The sequence below is a fragment of the Lytechinus pictus genome, chromosome 17, assembly GCF_037042905.1.
Source record: "Lytechinus pictus isolate F3 Inbred chromosome 17, Lp3.0, whole genome shotgun sequence".
NCBI lineage: Eukaryota > Metazoa > Echinodermata > Echinoidea > Temnopleuroida > Toxopneustidae > Lytechinus > Lytechinus pictus.
The window spans coordinates 4,942,574-4,965,922 of NC_087261.1; the positions used below are offsets into that span (position 1 = coordinate 4,942,574).

General features: G+C 36.4%; 1 protein-coding gene across 2 annotated transcripts in view; it reads left to right on the forward strand.

Moving 5' to 3' along the window:
• Positions 1-23,297, forward strand: part of LOC129279829 (transient receptor potential cation channel subfamily A member 1-like) — a 64,377-nt gene extending 41,080 nt beyond the window's left edge. For both annotated transcript variants that reach the window (XM_064111765.1, XM_054915885.2), the window contains 21 exons: positions 1,280-1,425; positions 4,100-4,233; positions 5,009-5,057; positions 5,579-5,782; positions 6,341-6,507; positions 7,662-7,826; positions 8,385-8,499; positions 9,298-9,467; positions 9,902-9,983; positions 13,332-13,391; positions 14,106-14,201; positions 14,685-14,755; positions 15,557-15,713; positions 16,258-16,347; positions 17,706-17,884; positions 18,441-18,570; positions 19,563-19,760; positions 20,308-20,487; positions 21,000-21,115; positions 21,841-21,975; positions 22,507-23,297. In XM_064111765.1, coding sequence (XP_063967835.1) covers positions 1,280-1,425; positions 4,100-4,233; positions 5,009-5,057; positions 5,579-5,782; positions 6,341-6,507; positions 7,662-7,826; positions 8,385-8,499; positions 9,298-9,467; positions 9,902-9,983; positions 13,332-13,391; positions 14,106-14,201; positions 14,685-14,755; positions 15,557-15,713; positions 16,258-16,347; positions 17,706-17,884; positions 18,441-18,570; positions 19,563-19,760; positions 20,308-20,487; positions 21,000-21,115; positions 21,841-21,975; positions 22,507-22,726 — 2,864 coding nt within the window. In that variant the 3' untranslated portion in view covers positions 22,727-23,297. The remainder of the gene's footprint in view (positions 1-1,279; positions 1,426-4,099; positions 4,234-5,008; positions 5,058-5,578; positions 5,783-6,340; positions 6,508-7,661; positions 7,827-8,384; positions 8,500-9,297; positions 9,468-9,901; positions 9,984-13,331; positions 13,392-14,105; positions 14,202-14,684; positions 14,756-15,556; positions 15,714-16,257; positions 16,348-17,705; positions 17,885-18,440; positions 18,571-19,562; positions 19,761-20,307; positions 20,488-20,999; positions 21,116-21,840; positions 21,976-22,506) is intronic.
• Positions 23,298-23,349: the final 52 nt, after the last annotated feature.

Here is a 23,349-nt window from a genome sequence, read left to right on the forward strand (position 1 = left end):
ACTTACCACTCTGACTCACGTATTCATTGACTTACTCACTCACTCACTTACTTACGTACGTACTTACTTACTCACTTTTATAATAGCTGATCAAACGCATCTAACGCAAATGTCGCTCTTTATCGGCCTACTCTCATCTGTTATTTTTTTAAATATCTGTACACTCTTAAAAATGTTGGGCAACATACGGTCCACACAACAATTGGTTAAAACTTTATCCAATTCTGGGTAGTTTTACACCAATACTGTGTAGTTTTCACCCAAAGCACACATTATTGGTGTAAAACTACCCAGAATTGGATAAAGTTTTAACCAATTGTTGTGTGGACCGTATGTTGCCCAACATTTTTAAGAGTGTATAAGTTGATGTAGAATCATGGTTCAATAAATGTGCAATAACCAAACTTCTGCCCCTGAAGGTATTAAGGTTGGCTACTCCCAAGAAGTGCTTCTCAATCAGAAAGATAAGGAGCAATGCACCGCTCTGCACTCGGCTGTGGACGGAGGAAGCGAGGAAGCAGTTGCTTTATGTCTCGAGTATGGTTCTTGCCTAGAATCTCAACAGGTATAACAGGTTATTAATGATACAGTCACAACAAAGAGACAGACTCCATACCGATCAAAGATATTATGTTTAAACTTTTTTCTATTGCATAACATCTATCGGTTTGAAATCAGTTTCCTTGGTTTGACTATAGAAATTCTGGACAATCTGAGAGGATTTGGTAGTATTTCGTTATGGGGAACATGATGATGTACTTCTATTTGGTGCTACGATAATCAAGTAAGTCCATAAGCGATTACATTAGATCTGAAGAAGAAATATATGAAACGACTAATAATCAAAGTTAGTGTGCAACGAGACGCTTGACACGTTGTGAGGATCTGTCCCAAATTTTTGCTCAGAACATAACAATGGTAAAAAAGATGATGTTTTACCGGAATCCTTTACAAGAAGAATGCAAATCCTCGTTAGCTTTTATGTATTGTGTTTCATCCATCTTCTGCAAAAAATAATAACGAGCCGTATTATCATGATGCCTAGCAAAATCGAGCGTTAAATCTTAATTGTTTGCGTGAATGCATGAATTGAATGAGCTGAATAACTATCAAATCTTATTTTTAAAATGACAAGTTTGTTCTGCGATGGTATTCCCGCATGTTGATATTATCAACTCCTCTCATTTTCGTCGTATATATTTCAGTGTTAAGAATAAAACTGTTATCGGTGCTTATAAAATCATGCTTCGTTTTTTGTACCCTCCATATGATCTTGAAGCCGAAAAGTGCGGCTATGAACGATGGCAGCTATTGAGTTTCACAGACAAGGAAAAGAATACAGCACTGCATTCAGCTGTTAACGGCGGTTGTGAAACTGCCGTTCAGGTTTGCTTAGAATTTGGCGCCAAACTCGATGTGCAGCAGGTATATAAAATTATGCGTTTTGTTGTCTGCACACTGTCTGATAATGTTAGTTTGCACGCTTTGGTGACTAATCGTTACATTTCTAACTACATGTATTAGCAGCTTTCTTCTTACAGATATTACTCAAAGTTTGACATCACTTTCCTATCATCAACACCCCGTGTTCCGGTCTGACGTTTATCAGTTTTACAAGCATGTGTTTCTTTTTAAATGTTATGAATGTGTTTACGTCATTATCCTGGGAATTAATTATTCCAAACTTCATTGATTTCCTTCATTTTTTTTATTTGGGGGGGGGGGGGGCAGACGCAGATTCTCCCAGACTTTTTGCTTGTCACCTGTCTTAAAGCTAGTGCCCCCCCCTTGCTGATAGAGCGCCACTAAAGAGCCGAAATTTTTGTTTTTTTACTAAAATTTATGTCCCTTTTCTAATGTTCTATGTATCGAAGAAATTAAATATATTGTAAGTTTTGAGCTCGTAATGTCACTATATGTATTTGTTTTTCATTAGGAGCATGCTCAAGAAACGACGACAAACACAATTCCAACCTATACAAGCTTGCAATTTGAATGGCTTGTTAACGAATTGGTGTATTTCTATTTAAGTTGTGATCATTGAATCACAAACTGGCAACATATTCAGCTTCCTTTTTACTTTCGTGTTTTACTAATATATTTTCCAATAAAGAAAAATATTGTGTAAATCCTACACGAAAAGAATGATATATCACCGAGCATGGATAACGAAAAGAAATTCTAAAATAAAATAGTGTGAAAACTGGATGATCTAATCCTTTTTAACTAACATCATGATGTTGTTAATTTGTTATTGTTTTCCCGTTACCCTCCATTTTCATTCCCCATTGCTTTCAGCGTTGCTGTTGTTGTTGTTTTGGTTTTTTTTTACTTTTGTTCTTTTGATCTTTTACTAAGCCTGTATTTTCCTTAGAAACGAGATAAACTTTTGTACAAACACACAGTGATTAATGAAATAAACATAATGCGAATAGGGAATGGTTCCTAATTTAACTCCCCATTCTTCAATTATTCTTGGAATATACAAATGCGTTTCTTGTTAGAAGAGGCTATAAAACCTTAATTTCTTGGGAAGTATACCGAGTAGCTGCCACTTATTCTGTCCTCATTATTACCTGTCTCCCTAGTGATTTAATTCAACTTTCTTATGCATTCTAATTATTTGTGTACGTGAGAAAGCACTCAAACTCGGATGACATAAGCCAATTTAACCCCCCTCCCTCCATAAAAAAATCAATAAACCTAAATGAAAAATATACATATAAGAATCGGGCATATATAAGAACAGATGATTGCGTGAACATTACATATATTCTCCTTCCCTACCATCACGAGCATGCCTCGTTGATGTGTTTAAAGCCCCTTTCACAATTAGTCGTGCGACTGCTTACAGCCGTTGCGATCGTGTGCGACATGTATTGTGCAAACGATTGCACGAGCAATTGAATGTACCCTGATTGTCTTCCCATGTAATCGTTACAGTCACACCAACGAATCCACTCGAATAAAGTTATTATATCACCATGAATGACAGACCATCATCAGTTTGGGATCGGTACCGTTAGATGTGACTGAAGCCTGAATCGTTAGCCTCTTGATTAACTGAGTGGAGTGTTGCCATTATCTTGGTAGACATTAATTTGTTTATCTATCTTGACTGCGTGCTTAGAAGGTTTTCTAACTTTCGACATGAGTGGTTTACTAACACTGATCAAGACATTAATGGATTTCGTTAAGATATTTAAAGGGTTGCAGACTCCTTCGATATTACACAAAGAAAATGGGTATTTTAATGAAAAAAACATGGACCTCTCCTTTGCTTCTGTCGCACTCTCTACCTCTCTCTTCCTGTCTCTGATAGAAATTATTGTAGTGTTGTTTTTTATTCTGTAGTGTTTTGTATTTATATATACTGCTTTCACCCGTAATCAATTACATTGATCTAAATAATCACTTTCCAAATGAGATTAATCAAGGCCTACACTCACCAGCAATCTACTCAAAATCTTATAGATTCATTATTACAGAGCCACTTAATAGAATTGATATACACGTATATTAGAAATGAAGAGTGTTTTGTTAAAGAAAAGGGTATTTTTTCATTTTATAATAGAGCTGTTAAGAGTCCAATACTTTTTATAGAAAAGTCCTCCAAGTAAAACATAGACCTGTCAAATCATATTTGAATAGAATGCTTTACAGTGAAAATGTTATATAAATGTCAATCCCCATAACTCTAACCCTAAATCGTGGATCCCGTAACAACACAAATGTTATCGATTAATCGTACGCTTGATTTTTACGATTATTTGTACATTGTAGTCAATGTAGGCAATCGCAGAAATAAGTTCTACGATCATTGCTAAGCTTTGTGTTTACTACGGGCCCCTTGTCTACAATCCTTCGTAATCATTACACTTTCTTGGTGCACATTGCCTGTTGACATACTATAATATCAGCTTTAAATTGTAATAACAGATGTATATAACGAATAAAAATAAATCTGATCATCTATTAGTAATAAGAATTTCTTCCTGGATGAATCAAAGTATAAATCAGTTTAACAGATGAATATATTAAATGATTATTTTGTCTGTTTTATTTTCTACTACTTATTCCATCACTATGGTGACTGAAGGATAACAAATGCACCCCTCTTCACTTGGCCTGCGGTCAGGGAGCACTGCGCATCGTAGAGATCATGCTCTCAAATTACAAAACAGAAAACACTCTAGAAATGCGAGATATAGAAATGATGACACCGTTACACAAGTAAGTACTGCCTCTTTTTTTGAAACGCCATTCTCCATAACTGTTATGTCCGAGAACAAGGCAATTTACTCACATTTGTTAGTCTTTCGGAGGAGACTTAAAGCCGTCGGTCCCGTGTAAGGGAGAGTTACAACATTTATGCGTTAAAGAACCTACTTCTCTGTTGGAAAAAGGGTAGGGTTAATAAAGTCGACTTAATTTGACATGGCGACAGGTGCGATCTTACATAAAAGGGATCTTTGTGAACAGAAGCTCCCGGAGCGCGCCCGGACACCCCCCCCCCCCACACACACATAATATGCTCAAGTTACCCAGAATTCTTCATCAATGTGTTAATGAATAACAATCGTCTTACGTGTTTAAGATGCCGTGAATAATTTCATTTTAGAGACAAATTGTCAATATATGCTGCGATATTAAGAAAGTTTAACTTCAATATTAAGAAAGTTTAACTTTCTTTGATATTAAGAAAGTTTAACTTTCTGAATATTGCAGCGGACATATCAAATTACGTCTTATTATTCAAATTATAGTGAATTAAAGGCATCAAAGTGTAAGTTGTTTTTTAGTAAATGAAGAAATTATTAAGTCGCTACGCTGGTTCATATGTGTTCATGATTTAAGACAGTGATTGACCTTCGTATTCGGGTTTAAAATAATTTTTATAATCCATTTAAAAAGAAGCTTAAAATCATCAGCCGGAATTTAATTAGAAAATTGATAAGAAAGAGAAGAAAAACACATGTTATATTTGATATTTTTTCCAACTCCACAGAGCCGCCATGTTTGATCACGTGGATGTCGTCAGGTATCTTCTTGATCAGGTTAGTTTTGAAGTGAATAAATAATTATCTAAGTAACACAAAACAAGTCATTAATTTCATTCAAGTGTACTTCAATTTAAATATGTTAAGGCTTACATAAGTATTGCTTTCAAAAGTCATATTTACACTATCCAAAAAATGCATTTTAATGCCAAAGCCTTTTTTCGATATCAATCGACAGTTCTGTCTGAAATTTGCAGTACCATCTTCCCCACCTTTCCACCCCCTCATATTTCCCCTCCTCCCTGTCCTCTCTCTACCCCCCCTTCAACTTTTCTAACTATCTCCTCCTCTCTCCCTCCACCCCTCTCAATTACATTACCTTAGCCATATTAACTGTTCCTTTTTTAAATAACACTATCTATAATTTCTTACTTGATATTGCCTTCTCCTTTGCTAAATCCAACTTTTTGTCGATCTTTATATTTATTTCTTACACCCTTACCTCCACTCTAATCGTCCACTTCTACATTATGATTATACCAATTATATATTTTTCTTTGTCGATCTCAATACTGCAGGGAGCAGACATCGACGCCGAAGACCTCGAAAATCGTACGCCACTCCTCCTGGCGGCCTCAAAGCGTGCATGGCGGTCAGCGAGACTCCTTCTCCAGAAAGGCGCCAACTTCTTCGTTAAGGATGCAGAATGTCGTAACGTCCTACACATTGCCATCATACATGGCGGGAATATTCGGGAGCTCAGAGTCTTTACTGACATGCAGGTGCGTGGGAATGTCCTCAATAGGTCAATTTCATTACCAATGGCGTTGCATTAGAGCGAATATGATGATGAGCAAATCAGATATCAACTTTATTCAAGTAGTCAACCTGTTGCAACGTATACATTCCAATAATCCCTCGAAGATTTAAGTATGATTTAAGTTTTGCTTAAGTATTAAGCAGCACATAATAGCATAGTGCCACGGGAAATTTGAATGCGATTCTAATCATACTGCAATCTTTGTGAAACGCCCACATAGCTGCAATAAACAAAAGGAAATCCCGATGAATTCTGTAACGAGTAGGGTCTATGCTTAACATTATTTTTATCATTATTAATAAATAACACAAAGTATTTGAAAAACAAATGCTCCCCCATTCTCTGACATCCCGAGAACTAGAATAACATCACTTTACTCTTTTTTATCACAAATGCTTTCCCTTAGTTTTTATTAGGATAAAGTATACCCACAAATCTTGTCTAGTAATGTATAAAAAACAACTGTGAACTTTCTTTTTTTTATGAGTAAATTTTTATTTCGTGCAAACTTTTCTGACAGGATACGTTTGCTAGTCTACTGAACGAACGAGACTCGCACGGCTGTACACCGATGCATTACGCCACCCAGCGAGGTAACATTGTGTGCGTAGAAAGTCTGATAGATCTGGGTGCTACGGTCAATCTTAAGAACAACTCTAAACAGTCCCCTCTACATTTTGCTGCCAGGTAATTTCGGAATTATTTCCTTTTCTTTTAATTGTGTTTTGTCCGTTGAAGGCCACTAAAGGCCGGGGGAGGTGTGGCCTGATTGAATACCCAACTTCCCTCCTGTTACCCACTCCACCCTTTCTCTCATCTTTCTCTTTTATTCTCTTTTCACGCACACCCACACACACACTCACATCCACCCACACCCAAACACACCAAAGCAACCTCACACACAGCGCACGCACACACCCACACCCCCACTCACATCCACCCGCACCCAAACACACCAACGCAACCTCACACACAATGCACGCACACACCCACACACACATCCACCCACACCCAAACACACCAAAGCAACCTCACACACAACTCACACCCACCCACACACCCTCTTAAACACAATTTCTTCTTTTCTTCTTCCTACTCTTTCTTACCCTCTCTCTCTCTCTCTCTCATTCTTTTTAAGTGGCCTAAACTATGTTCATATCTACAGTTGATTAAATTCTTGGTCAATTCGTCCATCTAAGCTCTTTCGTCCTCTTCAGCCTATTCTCTTATCTTTTAGTCTTCCTCTCACGCGTGCTCCCTCTCCCCTCCCCATATCTTCCTCTACCCCCTCTCGTTCTCCCCCCCCTCCCTCTCTCTCTCTCTCTCTCCTCTCCTTTTTTCTCGCTGTTTAATATGTTCATTTCTACCAATGATTAAGCTTTTTATTTGTAATTATCAATATTTGATTCTCAATTATTTAGACACGGTTTGTTCAACCCGCTTCAAACTATTTTATTGCAAGGTTCATTTACTAAACAGAGCTGTATGAATTTTTATAAACAGAGTTTTTTCTATGTTTACCATGTTCATATCTACTCCTGATTAAGTTTTTTTTTTAATACGACCGTCTTGACTCGTTCATCGTGTTTGTCATATGTCTCCTCTTTCTCTCACTCCCTTCTCTCTCATACACACACAGCACACACATTCCCCTCACGTGCGCGCGCACAAGCAAACACACACACGCCCATTGTCTTTCTCTCTTTCTCTCTCATACACACAAAACACACCCATCCTCCACACCCCTAGACACACCCACACAATCCCCCTCCCTCCCTCTCTCTCTTCGTGTCTCTCAGTTCAACTTTATATTCATATTTTCATCTGAATCCATTAATTAGGTATGGGCGATTAAACTCCATCAAGCGACTTCTAGACAGCAAGATAGGACCAAACATCATTAATGATACCGATGGGGAGGGAATGACAGCTCTTCATATTGCTGCCCTCCACGGACATCAGAAGGTTGTCCAACTTCTTCTCCTGAGGGGTGCCCTGCTTCACAAGTAAGTGCAAAGACGATTCTTTCTTTTTTCTTTAAAGACTCGAAATTTCTGTTAAAATAACTCAAAAACATTTAAAAGTTACCGGTTAGTAACACAGGATACATATAAAATTCTATATTGATTGATTAGGTTCGTGTAATTATTTGTTTCTTACTTGTTTGATTATTTGTTTGTTTGCTTGCTTCGTTAAGAGGGACGTTTTTTGGGGTGAGGCCCCTTTTGGGCTCGTCAGATATCTTTAACCGTTTATCATAATCACATTTCAGAATGGTATCTTTGGACGAATTGATTCAATTTTTTAACAAAAATCTTTTTTGCGTGGTAAATATACCAAATTTTTTAAACAACTGCTCTTCCCTTAAAAATATAAGCATGACAAAAAAAATGAGGATGAAGGAGAAGAAGGAGAGATATGTAAAAAAAAAAAGAGGATATGAGAAAGAAAATAAAAAGAAGGAGTAGAAGAAGTGCAGTGTGTAGTAGAAGAAGAAGAAAAGGGGGAGAAGGAGATGACGATGCACAAGAAGCTAATCTTTTATTTTCTTTGGTAATATTCAGGGATTATAAAGGCAGAACACCATTCCATCTTGCTGCCATGGGTGGGTATAAAGAGACCATGGATATCCTATATTCAACCCATGGGCACCTCTTAGACCAAAGCGATGACTGCGGGGTAAGTGTAAATCTTATCAGATTATACTTTTCAGGTGATGTTGTAACAGTCGGTACTCATGAACACTGACGTACAAGTGGGGTCTTGGGGCCATTGCAACTCCAAAAGTTTCAGGACGTAGGGGAAAAAGAGGAAACAAAAGAACAGGAAAGGGGGAGATATGTATTTTGTCAAAATCTATCAAAAAACTTAAAATAGATATTTGTATTTTAAAAATCAAAATTTTGCTTGCTCTTTTCGCTCACTCGAATAGTTTAAAAACGTTTTCTCCATCCGCCATATCTCGGCTTCCATATCTGGGCTTCCACACAATATATTATCTCAATTACGCTGTTGGTCAGGAAGGAGATCAGATGCTGTTATTGTTGGCTAGCCAGATATTGAAGTTCTAGGATATTTTTTGAGAAAGTTTAATGATAAAGCAATAAGGAGTGAAGCGCCCCCCAGCTCAGCCTTTGTTAGGCTCTTATTCTCTAAGTAGTCGGGTTTGTCGTGATATAAGTAAGCAATTTCACACAAAAAACCTTCCGAACGAAAAGCGATTCCAAGCAAACCCGCAACGATTGGCGTAGCTTCCGAACATTAAAGCTAATGCTTTGCGCACATTTTCTGGCATAAAATACGAATTTTGGACTTTGCCAACTTTTTTTGCGTCCTTGCAAAACTTAAAAAAAAAATGTTCGTATGTCCTGTTAAAATGGCGCATTAGCAATAGTTATGTTGCAATTACGACTATGACTCTCACCATGAATGCTCTTATTTCATTTTTTTCCTCCTGATTTTGGGCAATATTTACAGAATGCACCAATACTTCTGGCCGCTCAGGAAGGCCAGGTCAATGCTGTAACCTACCTTCTCGATCACGGTGCCGCTGTCGACATCGTCAACTGTGCCGGTGATGGTATCATGGACATCGTCTTTGGCACACATAATAAGGACGTCGCTGTTGCCATCGTCCTACATAATCGGTAAGCTTGATTAACTACTCGCTTATGATGAAGAACACGAAAGTGTTGAAGGTGTACTTTGTTTCTCTGATATAGAAGATGCTATTCAAACATAGGTGTGATCTCTTACCATACAGGATTACACAACAACTGTGGAAAGTTTGAAAATATCTCACGTGTTTTGTTTCGAATAGTACGATTTTACTTCCAAAGCTATGGTTATGTATACTATTTATATTGACACTTGTGAATGCAATTTTATTTCTTACTTTCTTTTTACGGCGCAAGGTATCATTCTGTTATCTAACAAGTTTTCAATTCTGGTTTGTTTGTTTTAATTTGCAGTTTTGTTTCGCAAAGTTCCTAAGCAATGTCTATTTCTTTTAAATACAAAACCGACATTTTATTAAATGATGTTATAATGCTGGACTCTTATATATTTTCCTCCTTATCAGTTGGGATGAGCTGTTGATGTGTACATTAGCTGATAATAACCCCATAGACCGACTCATTCAACATATGCCAGACGTATTCATGGTAAGGTTTATGCTTCAAATACATGGCTATTTTACTTTACTGTTTATATGTTACATTCAGGGGCGGATCCAGCCTTTGCCAATGAGGGGCCCGAAAAAAAATTACCCATATTTTCCCAGATCGGCCGCTCAAAGTTTTTTTTCTGTTTCTTTTGAAAGAAACAGTCACTTTTTAGCTTTATTCTTATAAAACTACATAAATATGCAATAATCTCATAAGCCCTCTTTAATAGTGCGAGCGCGAGGCTCGAGTTAATTTTTTTTGGGGGGGGATTTCATGTATTTTGTCCTGGAAAATGAATATTCTGGGAAATATTTATGACAATGAATAAGATTCGTATGTAACTAAATAATCACTTTGAGCGCGAAGCACGGTCAAACCAAACCCAAAGTCCCAACTCCCTGCTTAAAGTGACCTGTTAAGGACTGTTTGCAGTTAGCCATGAAGAAGATCTTTCAACAATTAAATAATGTGAGCGGACAGTTTTTTACATTCCGACCTAAAACATTGCCATTCTAAGCACTTTTTGTAATCATGAATTTCAGACCTCAAAACGGGACACTTTATTATGTTTTGTGAATCATGAAAAGGATGGGTAATTGGGTATCTTTCCACTTTAGTATTGTGAGTGCGGAGCGCGAGCAGAACATTTTTGATATTCTCATCTGAAACTGGATGAGTTAAGCACGTTTTCAATAAAGAACAAGCTGTCTCAATTAACATGCGTGCGAGTGTTTTAGATTTAGATCTAGAATCTGGGCAATCTGAATACAATTTTATATTCTAAAAATGAATAATACGAGCGCGAAGCGCGAGCTGACAATATTTAATATTCCGATCTGAAAAGGATCAATTTAAGCCCTATTTCATGCACTGTGTTGGAAAATTCTGAACTGGATGTGGATCGCACTTAATAAATGATGTGAGCGCGAAGCTCGAGATGATATTTTTTATCATCATTTTGACCCCGGACCGTGTCATCATATGTACTTGTCAAATCGAATAGTACTTGTCAAATCGAATAATGAAAGCGCGCAGTGCGATGGGAAAGTGTTGATATTCAGGCAATGAAACGGACTTTTTATAGAGTACCTTTTTTAAAGGAATTGATTAATCAAACAAAATAATGAAAGCTCAATGTCCGAGCTGAAATATATTGTATATAATGACGTCAAAAACTTGGTATCATAAGCTCCATACCAGCCTATTGAGCAAGATATAAGCATCTCATCGAAGAGGTAATGCGAGCGAAAATTTCATATAGTGGCATGAAAAATTAAAAAAAATTATTTTTCAAGTCTTCCCCTCACCTTATTTTATTCACTCGTCTTCCTCCTCTTATTTTTCCTCTTCTTTTCCTCCTCTCTTTCCCCTTTCTTTCCCTCCCTTTTTATTTTTTGCTCCGCCAATAGGGGGGGGGGGTGGCGGGCCCCTCGCCCCCCCATGGATCCGCCTACTATGAAATTTCTTTATTATCATTCCTAATGGATTTTTTAAATGAAGGGTTCTTCGACATTCACATTAGGCCAAAATGATGTCTCTTCGTAATCGGAGAAACAATAACGCAAGCCATGAGTTAAAGAAGCGTATTTTTTAATAGGCAAATATAGGTTCAGCCTTTCAAGGGGCGTGTAAAGATCGGACACAGTTAAATGAATATTTTGTTAATTTCTTTGCGCCATGTACGATCTTGTTTTGGTTCCATAACATTTGCTCCAGCGACAATTGCTTTGCTCTAAATTCCATACATTAATCGAATGACCAGCTGTAACCCTGGGTTTCACACTACCCTCCCCTGAACCTAACATTAAACCCTATTGCAACCCTAACCCTACATCTTAGACGAAATTAAGCCCGGAGAAATTGTCGCAGGAGAAAATGTCGTGTCGCCCTTGTGATTGCATGTGTTTGGGATGCGCAATTCAGAATTCACGTTCATATAACTGAATAGAGCCATAAATTAATCACAAATGCTTAATTTGTCCTTATATGAAACCGCATTCTGATCGAGAATATTAATCTGGCAATTCTGGTAATTTTTGTCTCACCTGCATAGCAGAGTGAGACTATAGGCGCCGCTTTTCCGACGGCGACGGCGGCGGCGGCGGCGGCGGCGTCAACACCAAATCTTAACCTGAGGTTAAGTTTTTGAAATGACAGCATAACTTAGAAAGTATATGGACCTAGTTCATGAAACTTGGCCATAAGATTAATCAAGTATTACTGAACATCCTGCCTGAGTTTCATGTCACATGACTAAGGTCAAAGGTCATTTAGGGTCAATGAACTTAGACCATGTTGGGGGAATCAACATCAAAATCTTAACCTAAGGTTAAGTTTTTGAAATGTCATCATAACTTAGAAAATATATGGACCTAGTTCATGAAACTTATACATAAGGTTAATCAAGTATCACTGAACATCCTGCATGAGTTTCACATCACATGACCAAGGTCAAAGGTCATTTAGGGTCAATGAACTTTGGCCGAATTGGGGGTATCTGTTGAATTACCATCATAACTTTGAAAGTTTATGGATCTGATTCATGAAACTTGGACATAATAGTAATCAAGTATTACTGAACATGCTGTGCACGTTTCAGGTCACATGATCAAGGTCAAAGGTCATTTAGGGTCAATGAACTTTGGCCAAATTGGGGTATTTGTTGAATTACAGCCATAAATTTGAAAGTGTGTTGGTCTAGTTCATAAAACTTGGACATAATAGTAATCAAGTATCACTGAACATCCTGTGCGAGTTTCAGGTCACATGATCAAGGTCAAAGGTCATGTAAGGTCAAAGAACTTTGGCCACGTTGGGGGTATTTGTTGAATTGCCATCATATCTCTATAAGTGTATTGGTCTAGTTCATAAAACGTGGAAATAAGAGTAACCAAGTATCACTGAACATCTTGTGCGAGTTATAGTAGTTTTCAAAATCAGCACTGCTGCTATATTGAATCGCGTGATGCAGGTGAGACGGCCAGAGGCATTCCACTTGTTTATATTTTTAATGCGACCATTCTTTTATGAAGATTTTTTACAGCTCATGATACACTATTTGCCCGTAGCATGCTATTGTAACATGAAACGCCATGCTCCTCATTGTCTGCCGTAAATCACTTTATGTTATTTCATAATCACAAGTTGACAATATGTGTCCATCCCTTTGTACATTCTAGATTTTTAATTTTTTTGTCTTTTCAAACTTGAACAAAGACTTTATTCAAAGCAGAAGTATCTACCACAGAGAAAGAATAAGTTTAAGAGGAAGAAAGAATCAAAAGCTTTAGATAATGAAAAAGATGTTGGAAATCAAAATAAAGATTATTGTTTTTTTCTCTACAGAGGGTATTGGATAAATGCCAAACAGTTTCTGATCTAGAGCCTGGTCATCCCGAATACTGGGTAAGATAATTCTCTGATGACGACGATGATGGTGAAGATGATGATCACGATGATAATGATGATAATGATACACTGTACTTAAAGAAAATTTAATACATGATATTTCTAAACACTTAACGAAAGGATTTCGTAACACACATTGATACAATTGGCCATTTAACAAACAAAATGAAACTGTAGTAGAGTGTAAAGTATTGTTATATTGAGGAAATTACGATTTACGTAACCAGCCTATTAAAGAAGGAAATATAAAAAGAAAATGACAGAAGTGAATTAATTTTAACGGCTGGAATACTCACATTAAACATGATAATTAAGTATTAATATAAATGACAATAATGATGGAGATGATAATGGTGAAGGCTGTGGTGATGACGACCATTATAATGATGATGGTGAAGAAGATGATGGTGATCATGATGATGGTGCATGGTGATGGTGGTAAAGATGGTGATGATGATGATGGCGATTGTGATTGCGACGACGCCAATGATAAAGATATTGATGATGATTATAATGATAATGGTGATGATAATAGTGATGGTGATGACGACGAAAATGGTGATACTGAAGATGATGATGATGATGATGATAGTAACAATAATGATAATGTCAGCGTTGATGGCTTAAAATGACGATCTGTACGCGCTTTGATTGAAAGTCATTGCTTAACGATTTTTGTAACAGTGTTTTATTGTTCCTTATTTTTTTCAGAGACGTTATGATTTCAAATATCTGCAAGTTCCAGTAAAATGTCGTCGACAATGGCTCAAGAAATATGGAGAATATCATCCGCTCTGCACTCTGAACGTAAATAAGTTTCTCATCCTGATGATGATTCCATATTTTATTATCCGGAGTCGGTTATTGTTTATTCACATACCTATTTTTTACCGCGTTGCACAGTAAACAAACTAAGTTTTGTACAAGAAAATGCTTTAGACTCATTTCCTTATTAAACCACTTTACTTATTATTATCTTCATTACTAGTTTGATATACTATATATATATATATTGCAAAGTTTTACTTTATTTCAGCTCTGACATCGAGCTTTCATTATTTTGTTTGATTAATCAATTCCTTTAAAAAAGGTACTCTATAAAAAGTCCGTTTCATTGTCTGAATATTAACACTTTCCCATCGCACTGCGCGCTTTCATTATTGGATTTTACCATATATTGAATAATTACTCAAAACAGTTTTGCTAGTCCTAGATTAAAAAAATGCATTCGTGTTTTAATATACTTCTATATTTCCATTTCATTTTTTCGTTCATAATTATGTCCGACAGTCTATGGTCAAATACAACCGCGTAGAGCTACTATCTCATCCCGTCTCTACCAAGTTTCTGGACATGAAATGGTAAGTGAAATAATCATAGTGTTGGCAGCTGGTGTTGCACTGTAAAAACACCGGTGCTGATTCAACATCAGCCCGGTATATATATCGGTCCACACCAGAGAAGCGTTGAAACAAAACCAGTAAATAATCCAAACGATATTGGTTTAAAACTAATTGATGTTGCTTAAATGCCAAATTGGTTTTAGCCTAACTCCAATCGGTATTGTTTCAACACCTCTCTGGTGTGGACTGATAGATGCCACGCTGATGTTAAGTGTTGACAACTGGTGTTGGTGTTGGATTAAATTTTACGTCAGCCAAGGCATCTAACTTATAATACACTGGAATGGTCGTGCAAGGTGTTAACCGTGGGTGTTAAGCGATCATTATGCTCTTAGTATCATTCTTTGTAAGCCTATTATCGGTGCTTATAAAGCTAGGCACGTCAGCCCATTATTAGCTGCTAACAACGTTACCAACATGACCATGGCACACTTTGAAATTTCCAATTGGTTTATGTACATCATTGATATTGTGTGGGTAACACTCATCATTGCGACGGATAATGTTAACATTTAAGAGCATTCCATGAAACTGGCGGGTGCCGAGGAACCAGGATAGGGGATAGGGTTGGTTAAGTTGTCTTCAGCGCCCACTATCTCATGTGAAGAGGATATATTTGTGATTTTGTGCATGTTGGGTCCCCCAAATATTGGCTCAGCCCCTCCACTACCAGCCCCTGAAAATTCATTACATATTTACAAAACGTTATATATATATACACATAATTACATAATTTTTGTGCAAATTTGCCTACTACAGGAAAGCATATGGTGCCCTGATGCACACGCTCTTCACATCAATATACCTAGTGTTCCTGGCAATATTAACTGGTTTTGTGTGCACGACTGATCCGAGGCCGCAGCATTTCAATCTTACCTCTTTCAACAAAACGGATTTGCATATGAAGAGAAACGAGGTATGGGATAAAGTCGTCAAAGGGCGTGGTTTCTAAAACTGTCCAAATGATGAAGATAAGGATGGAGATAATGTTGATGATGGTGATGACGATATTCATAATTATGATGATGATGATGATGATGATGGTGATGATGAGGATGATGGTGATGATGGTGATGATAATGATGATGTCATGAAGACAATGGTTATGATAATGATGATGAAGACAATGGTTGTGATAATGATGATGATGATGATGATGGGGTTGGATTCATTGCTTTTTTATCCCTGCATTATCATGATTATCGTATTGATCAACATCACATTTTTGAACGATGTACAATGAAGGACAAATTGCTTTTTTTTTGGGGGGGGGGTCAGTACAAATTGTTAGCCTGAAAGAGTAACTTTACTCTGCAGCCTTATAACGTACAAAATTATACTGGAGATTCCTAGCATTCTGTTCTTATTCACAGTGGGGCATTAGCACGTGCAAAAGCAGACTTCCTTCAACATGTACAAATGATCTGTGCGCTCTTTTCTCACTTATCTCTTTTGCGTAGATCACGGATTTTCAATACATCGGTGTCATCGTTATAGTTTTATACTGTGGACTAAACATTCTGAAAGAATTTCTCCAAATATCTCAACAGGTATGTATATGTGGTATATTATCAAGAAATATTTCATTCATTTCGGTTGATCAACTTGAACTGTTATGATTTCCTCAATCTTTTATGTTTATCAACTTGCTCCATTACATTGTTATGCCATAGCACTTTTTCCTGTTACGTACAAACTGGGTGTTGGATTCACGAGTTGGTGCCCATATAAAGGACCACACCATGAGGTGTTAGAATTACACCCTAGAGATTGAACATAACACCAGAGTGTAGTAATAACAATCAAATTTGTTATAGTAATATCAAAAGATGCTGAACTAACACCAAACATTTAACACCTGGGCCCCGTCTTACAAAGAGTTACCATTCATCCACTCAATCACAACTTTGAAAAGCCAGCAACGTCAACATCTAAAATACAAGTTTCTTCAAAATATTTTTATAGATATGATGTATATTCCTACATTCACGGTTTTCTTGAGAATTCAGTATGCTTCTCTTTGTTTTCAAAGGACGTGCTAATTTCCTAAAGAAAGAATTATGATACTGATGGATTTCCATATACATCGGATCAATCGTAACTCTTTGTAAGACGGGGGTCCAGATTTAAACGACCGGTGCAGTCCTCCATGCACACCCCATGAACACTACAGTTTTTATTGTGTGCAATATGTTCCTGGACCCCATCTTACAAAGAGTTATGATTGATAAAATCAACCACAACTATGGAAAGCCAGCAACGTCAACATCTAAAACACAGGTTCAAGATATTTTCTAGATACGATGTATAGTCATACATTTCTGCAAATTTCCTGAAGAAAAAATTATGACACTGATGGATTTCCATTTACATGAGGTTAATCGGATCAATCATAACTCTTTGTAAGACGAGACCCTGGATTGTATATACATAGCGTAAAAACATGATGTCATACTATTCAAGGGGGTTACAATAGTTGACCCCCCCCAAACAATAGGTTTGTCGCTTAAATTTACACAAGTGGCCACATGGCACGGTGTATGGTTGGTCTTGTTTTGCTGATGTTGGTTTATACATCAAGATAGAATGCAGAATTCATCGCAAAAAATCATTTCCAACAATTGATTTTAGGATTAAATCTTGTCATAACGACAAATATTCCGACTGTCGATGTAGTTTCAAACTGAGTTTTGGATCATTTTATATATCTTGTGTAATGTTTGTTTCCTGGAATTTGGTTTGTTTTGTTTCGTTATGAATTAGATTTATTATGGTTACTATTCTGTGATATTGCGTTTATTCTCATTCGTTTGTTTGTTTGTTTGTCTTTTTGTATTATGAACAGACAGACGTTGCAAGTCATTGTCGCATCTTGAACTCTTCTTCTTTTTTCCCCCTCCTGATTTAGAAATGGCGTTATTTCATAGACCCCACTAACTACATCGAATGGGCACTGTACATCACGGCCGCCATGTTTGTCGGACCATTCCTGATACGTGACGACACTCCATCGTATCATAGTCAGTGGGTTTTTGGCGCCTTCGCCATTTTCTTTGCTTGGTTCAACTTACTCCTCTATCAACAGAAGTAAGTGCATTCTTCAATTTTCTCATTGTTTTAATGAGGATCGTATAAAGTTAAATAACGCTTTCGTCGTAATGAAAATGAAAGAAATCAAATGAAAACTAAATAATGACTTATGTCCAAGATTATTGATAATACAGCTGCATACCGTTCTTATAAAGCCTAGACCTACATCTTGATATAGCAAAGGTCTAAATGTATAACTTCTAAATGTATTTTTATACATGATCCTGATTTGTAAAATGTATGCATACCATTCTTTCAGTTAGACAAGTCAATTAATGATTTGACTGGAGTTATCTTTTTAAAGTATTAATATTATGTTCAAAATTCACATTTGCAGTTGATCATGTACACTGTATTGTTTTGATTTCATACAGTAAATATAAACAAACTAAACAAAAAACAAAAATGTGTCTTTGGATGAATGGAGATTAGGGCAAGATGGTCTATGGGAAGCAAAGTTATCTTTGATATATTTTGGTATCTGGTTATGAAGGGCTTGGAAGACAAAAAGTAGTGATTTTATATGATATTGTATATTTATCATCCCTCACAGGCTTGGAAACATTGGGATATATGTGGTGATGTTTCTTCATATTCTCAAGACCTTAGTCCGTGTCATGTTCGTGTTCATGATCCTTGTCGTGGCGTTCGGGATGTCTTTCTACATTCTTATGAAACAAGAGGTAAGTAGACCTGTCCCGCATACATTCGTAATTCCGAAGCTTCGTTATTCCGAAGGTTCGGATATTCCGAAGGTTCGTTATTCCGAAGGTTCGTATTTCCGAAGGTTCGTTAGTCCGAAAACGAAATGAGATTTGTTATTCCGAAGGTTCGTTAATCCGAAAAAGAAATGAGGTTCGTAATTCCGAAGGTTCGTTAGTCCGAAAACGAAATGATTAACTAACCTTATTTCGTTTTCGGACTAACGAACCTTCGGAACAACAAACCTTATTTCGTTTTCGGATTAACGAACCTTCGGAACATCGAACCCTTTTACGTTTTCGGATTAACGAACATCGAGGTATAGGCAATTTACGTGTTTCGGAATTACGAACCTTCGGAATAAAGAACCTTCGGAATTACGAAGTGTAACCGCTCTGTCCATGTTCTGCCTAACTATCAAATCATGAATGATGTCTGTGGCTAAGAGTTTGTTGCTTTTTGTGCGTATGTTTCATTCTTTGTGAGAAAAAATATTTTATGACTTACGAAAAGTTGCAACAGAATCCTTGGGGAAGCGGAATCATGGTGATTATTATAAACTCTTAATCTGGATCAAACAAAATAATCACTAGTATCATAAATCATAATGACATTTTTTATGCCAATTTAGTCCAAAAACATCAATCGTAGAATGAAATGATCTATCAAGCAGTTATTGAAGACTGTTGTAATTGTGAATTAAATACTTTGCAATTTGGATTAAACAATGGTAATTTAATTGTCAGTGGCCGAGTGGTCTAAGGCGCCTGACTAGCTGACACATGAAAGTCCGGGGTTCGATGCCCGGCCACGGCACTTATGCCCGTGATCAAGGCATTTAATCAATCAGTGAATCTGAATCTTTCATTCAATATTTAAATAATTGAAAATGCTCTAGGCAATTTTGGAACTTCTGTGTGCACTTTTTATTTATTAATACCATGTTTCAATTTTACCTTTATCTGAATTTTAGACCAACAACGCATTTGAAAAGCCTCATTACGCTGTCATGCGGGTACTGACGATGATGATGGGCGAATTAGACTACATCAATTCGTTTGTTCTCCCTATCTATGACGATGATGATTATACTCAACATTACCCCCAGTATTCACTCATCTTTCTCCTTGCTCTTTGTGTGCTGCTGCCAATTTTACTCATGAACCTCCTGGTAAGAAAGACTAACTCAATATTTTTGCGAAATGTCTACACAATATTAATGATAATAATAACAATAATAGTAATAACAATATTGATAATAATAATGATAACAATAATGATATCTAAAATAATGATGTTGATAATAATCATAATAATAAAAATGATAATAATAATAGTAATGATAATAATAATAATAATAATAATGATAATAATAATAATACTAATAATAATGATAATAATGATAATTAAAGTAATGATGATAATAATAATAATACTACTAATAATAAATAATAGTAATGATAATAATGATTATGATAATGATAATAATAATACTAAAAATAATGATAATAATAGATAATGATAATGTAATAGTTACATTTATATGACCTCTTTATTGTAATTATCATTACTCCGTTCATCGGATCATGCACGCCCACACATGATATATCCTTTCTCCACTCCCTGGGAAGCATTCCAACAATAGTTGTTATAATGATAATGACATTTCTAATAATTTTTGTTTATTAATAATATTTTTTATGTTCTCTAATGGATAGATTGGTCTGGCAGTCGGTGATATCGCAGCGGTACAGCGAGACGCTCAGTTAAAGAGACTTGCCATGCAGGTCGAGCAGTACACCGACGTCGAAAATCGACTTCCATTGAGATTCATTGAGCGAGTCGACAAGGACTTCGTAATCATCTACCCCAACCAACAGCTTGGCTGGATGTTAAAGGTATATATTTTGGAATATTTCAATGTTTTTTTCCAGTCAACATTTCTTTATTTTAATTACTTGACATTGGGCTAACATCTTATTTCATATAAAATATTATTTTTTTTGTAATTTCTATCTACCTTTTTTGAAGGGCACAATTCTTCTATGTCTGGTATTAGAGTTAATGGGTTCTTAACAATTGGTTTGATTAGCATTTTCCACCTAGTTCTTATAGCTATGTTTTGAATACCATGATACTAATTTTATATCCCTTTTTGAAAGAAATTTTCCGTTATAAAACTTTGCAGTATTGTTTAAAATACTGCAAAATTTTGATGAAATTTGAAAAGAATAGTGTAACTTTCTTCCTTTCAAGAATCAATGAAAAGTGTTTATATTGAATACTTTCTACAGTCTTAAATACTTCATAAAAAATGTTTTATTCGCATTATAATTGGTAAGGAATCTTATCTAGACTGAATAATAATATCCATATCTATCATATCTCTTTATCTGTTTATCTCTTTCAGAACTGCATGCATATGGTGACAACCTTGAGCGCCGAGGAGGAAGAGGCTCTGCGTTCTTCTGACTCTGAATTCAACCCTAGGCATATGCACGGGGAGGTATCCAAGCTCAAACGGAGGTATATAAAGACTCTATCCCTTCTAAGACTGATGCACCACCGAAACTAACGCCACACCGACCGACGCTTTCAAAGAAACTTATCATCAGTGGTCGGTCTGGAGGCGGTTTCATTGATGTGACTGTAGAATTACGCTCTCAGAAGTTTCTTAACACCTTTTGCCTCTTCCATTCGAAACCTTACATTATCGGAAGCTTAGCTCTTTATGTCAAAACCTACTTTGACATTGGTCTACCTGGATAGCTTTTCATTAAAGGACTTGTATTGGACAGGTCCCGTTTTATCCGACAGTTACTGACGTAACAGTGCCTCTCAGCCGATCAAAATCAAGGAAAAGATCTGACAACCTGTCGGACAATAATGTTGAAACGCTTTAAAGATAGCAAATTCGTGGATGGGTAACCAGGAATCTATTGTTCCTCTTATTGTCTGTAGTGATAAGTTTACAAATAGTGTTGATAGTTACGGTACAATTGCTCTGCATCAATGTCATTCTACCAAAATAGAAATTAAAATGCTTCAAGATCGATTATATTTGAAACTTGATATTTAAGCAAATCAGAGCTCAAAATCCATCCAGTTTGTTTTTCAGTTTAGCATTCTTTTCGTTTGTTTGATTTTGCTTTTATTCATTCCTGCATTTGTTGTTAAAAAATTCAAGACGAAAATTAGAGCATGTCTTTATTTGACGTCATATTGAAATCTTGCTTTATTCTCCTGACCAGACTGAAGGATATGTCAATGATGATGGACAAGCAGTATGAACTGATGAGACTGGTCGTTCAGAAGATGGAGATCAGGTCAGAAGCTGATGAGAAAGACGAAGGAACCTGTGAGGAGGCATTCATGATAAGACCTAGGTAAATAATGACGACGACGATGGTGATGATGGTGATGCTGATGATGATGATGATGACCATGATGATGATGACCATGATGATGATGATGATGATGATGATGATGATGATGACCATGATGATGATGATGATGATGATGATGATGATGAAAATGATGAAGATGATTCGATGATGATGATAAGGAGATGGGGGATAATGTTTATGATTCAAGATTCAAGATTCAAGATATATTTTATTCAATTTAGCAGCTACGAAGGCTGAATTGACATTGAATTTACAATAAAAACCATATAATTTGCACATAAACATGAATAAAATATCAATTACAATAATAATCTTAATTCAATTTAACCATAATAATTCAAATATACAGTGATAATTATAATGATGTTGTCGACGATGATGATAGAGGTGGTGTTGAGAATGAGGGTGATGATGATGATGATGATGATGATGATGGTGATGATGATGATGATGATGACGATGATGATAATTGGAATGAGGATGATGTTTTTGTTTCTCTTTTTATTTTAGATCAGCCAGACTAAACCTCAGCCAAGTCGTTCGACTAGCCAACGCAAAAGGTAAGGCGAGCCCAAGGCGTCAGATCCAGTTGAAACCGGACAGCGCCGGTCGCAACAGTCGGCCTGGTTCCACAGGACGCCGTAGCCCTGCATCGGTCATCAGTAACATCAGCTCACGGGGGTCCCCTTCTCCTACAAAGATGATCCTACCTGCAGAACCATCTTGCTAATATTGACTCCCGCAGGTCATTCTGTCATGCTGCCGACACCAACCAAACCAACTCCAAACTGAGCCTTGTTATCTTTGGATATAACATAATAGGATTGGTCGGTCAGAGTTGATTTATTTATTTTTATTTATTAAAGTATCTTTATACATGCAGGATAATATGTTCAGAGTTAATGGTCAGCAAGGTCCTGTTAACATAAGAATACCAACAAAAAAATATATAGAGTAAGCTATAAAAAGTACTTCGCCTTTAAAAAAAATAATTTACCTCTAAAACTATACTTTTATCAATTCTTTTTGTTATTTTGTTCTCCCCCCTCCTTCACTTGTGCGCCTTGAGCATCTCTAACGAGATGGATATGGCGCCTAAAAAATTGCATTTATCATCACTATAAGCGGTAGTATATGGTTTTAAGCCAAATTATGCAATTAAAGTCTTTTGTATGAACCTGTAATAGAGGAATTATGATTCCATGGATATTTCACGGAATCCCCTCGCCCATATAAAATTTCAAACTTTGCTGGAGAATCAGTCAAAATAATATATAATTACAACAACAAAAAAACATTTTAAAAAATTTATGAAAACAAATGCATGGAATCAAAGTCTTGCCATTAGTACCA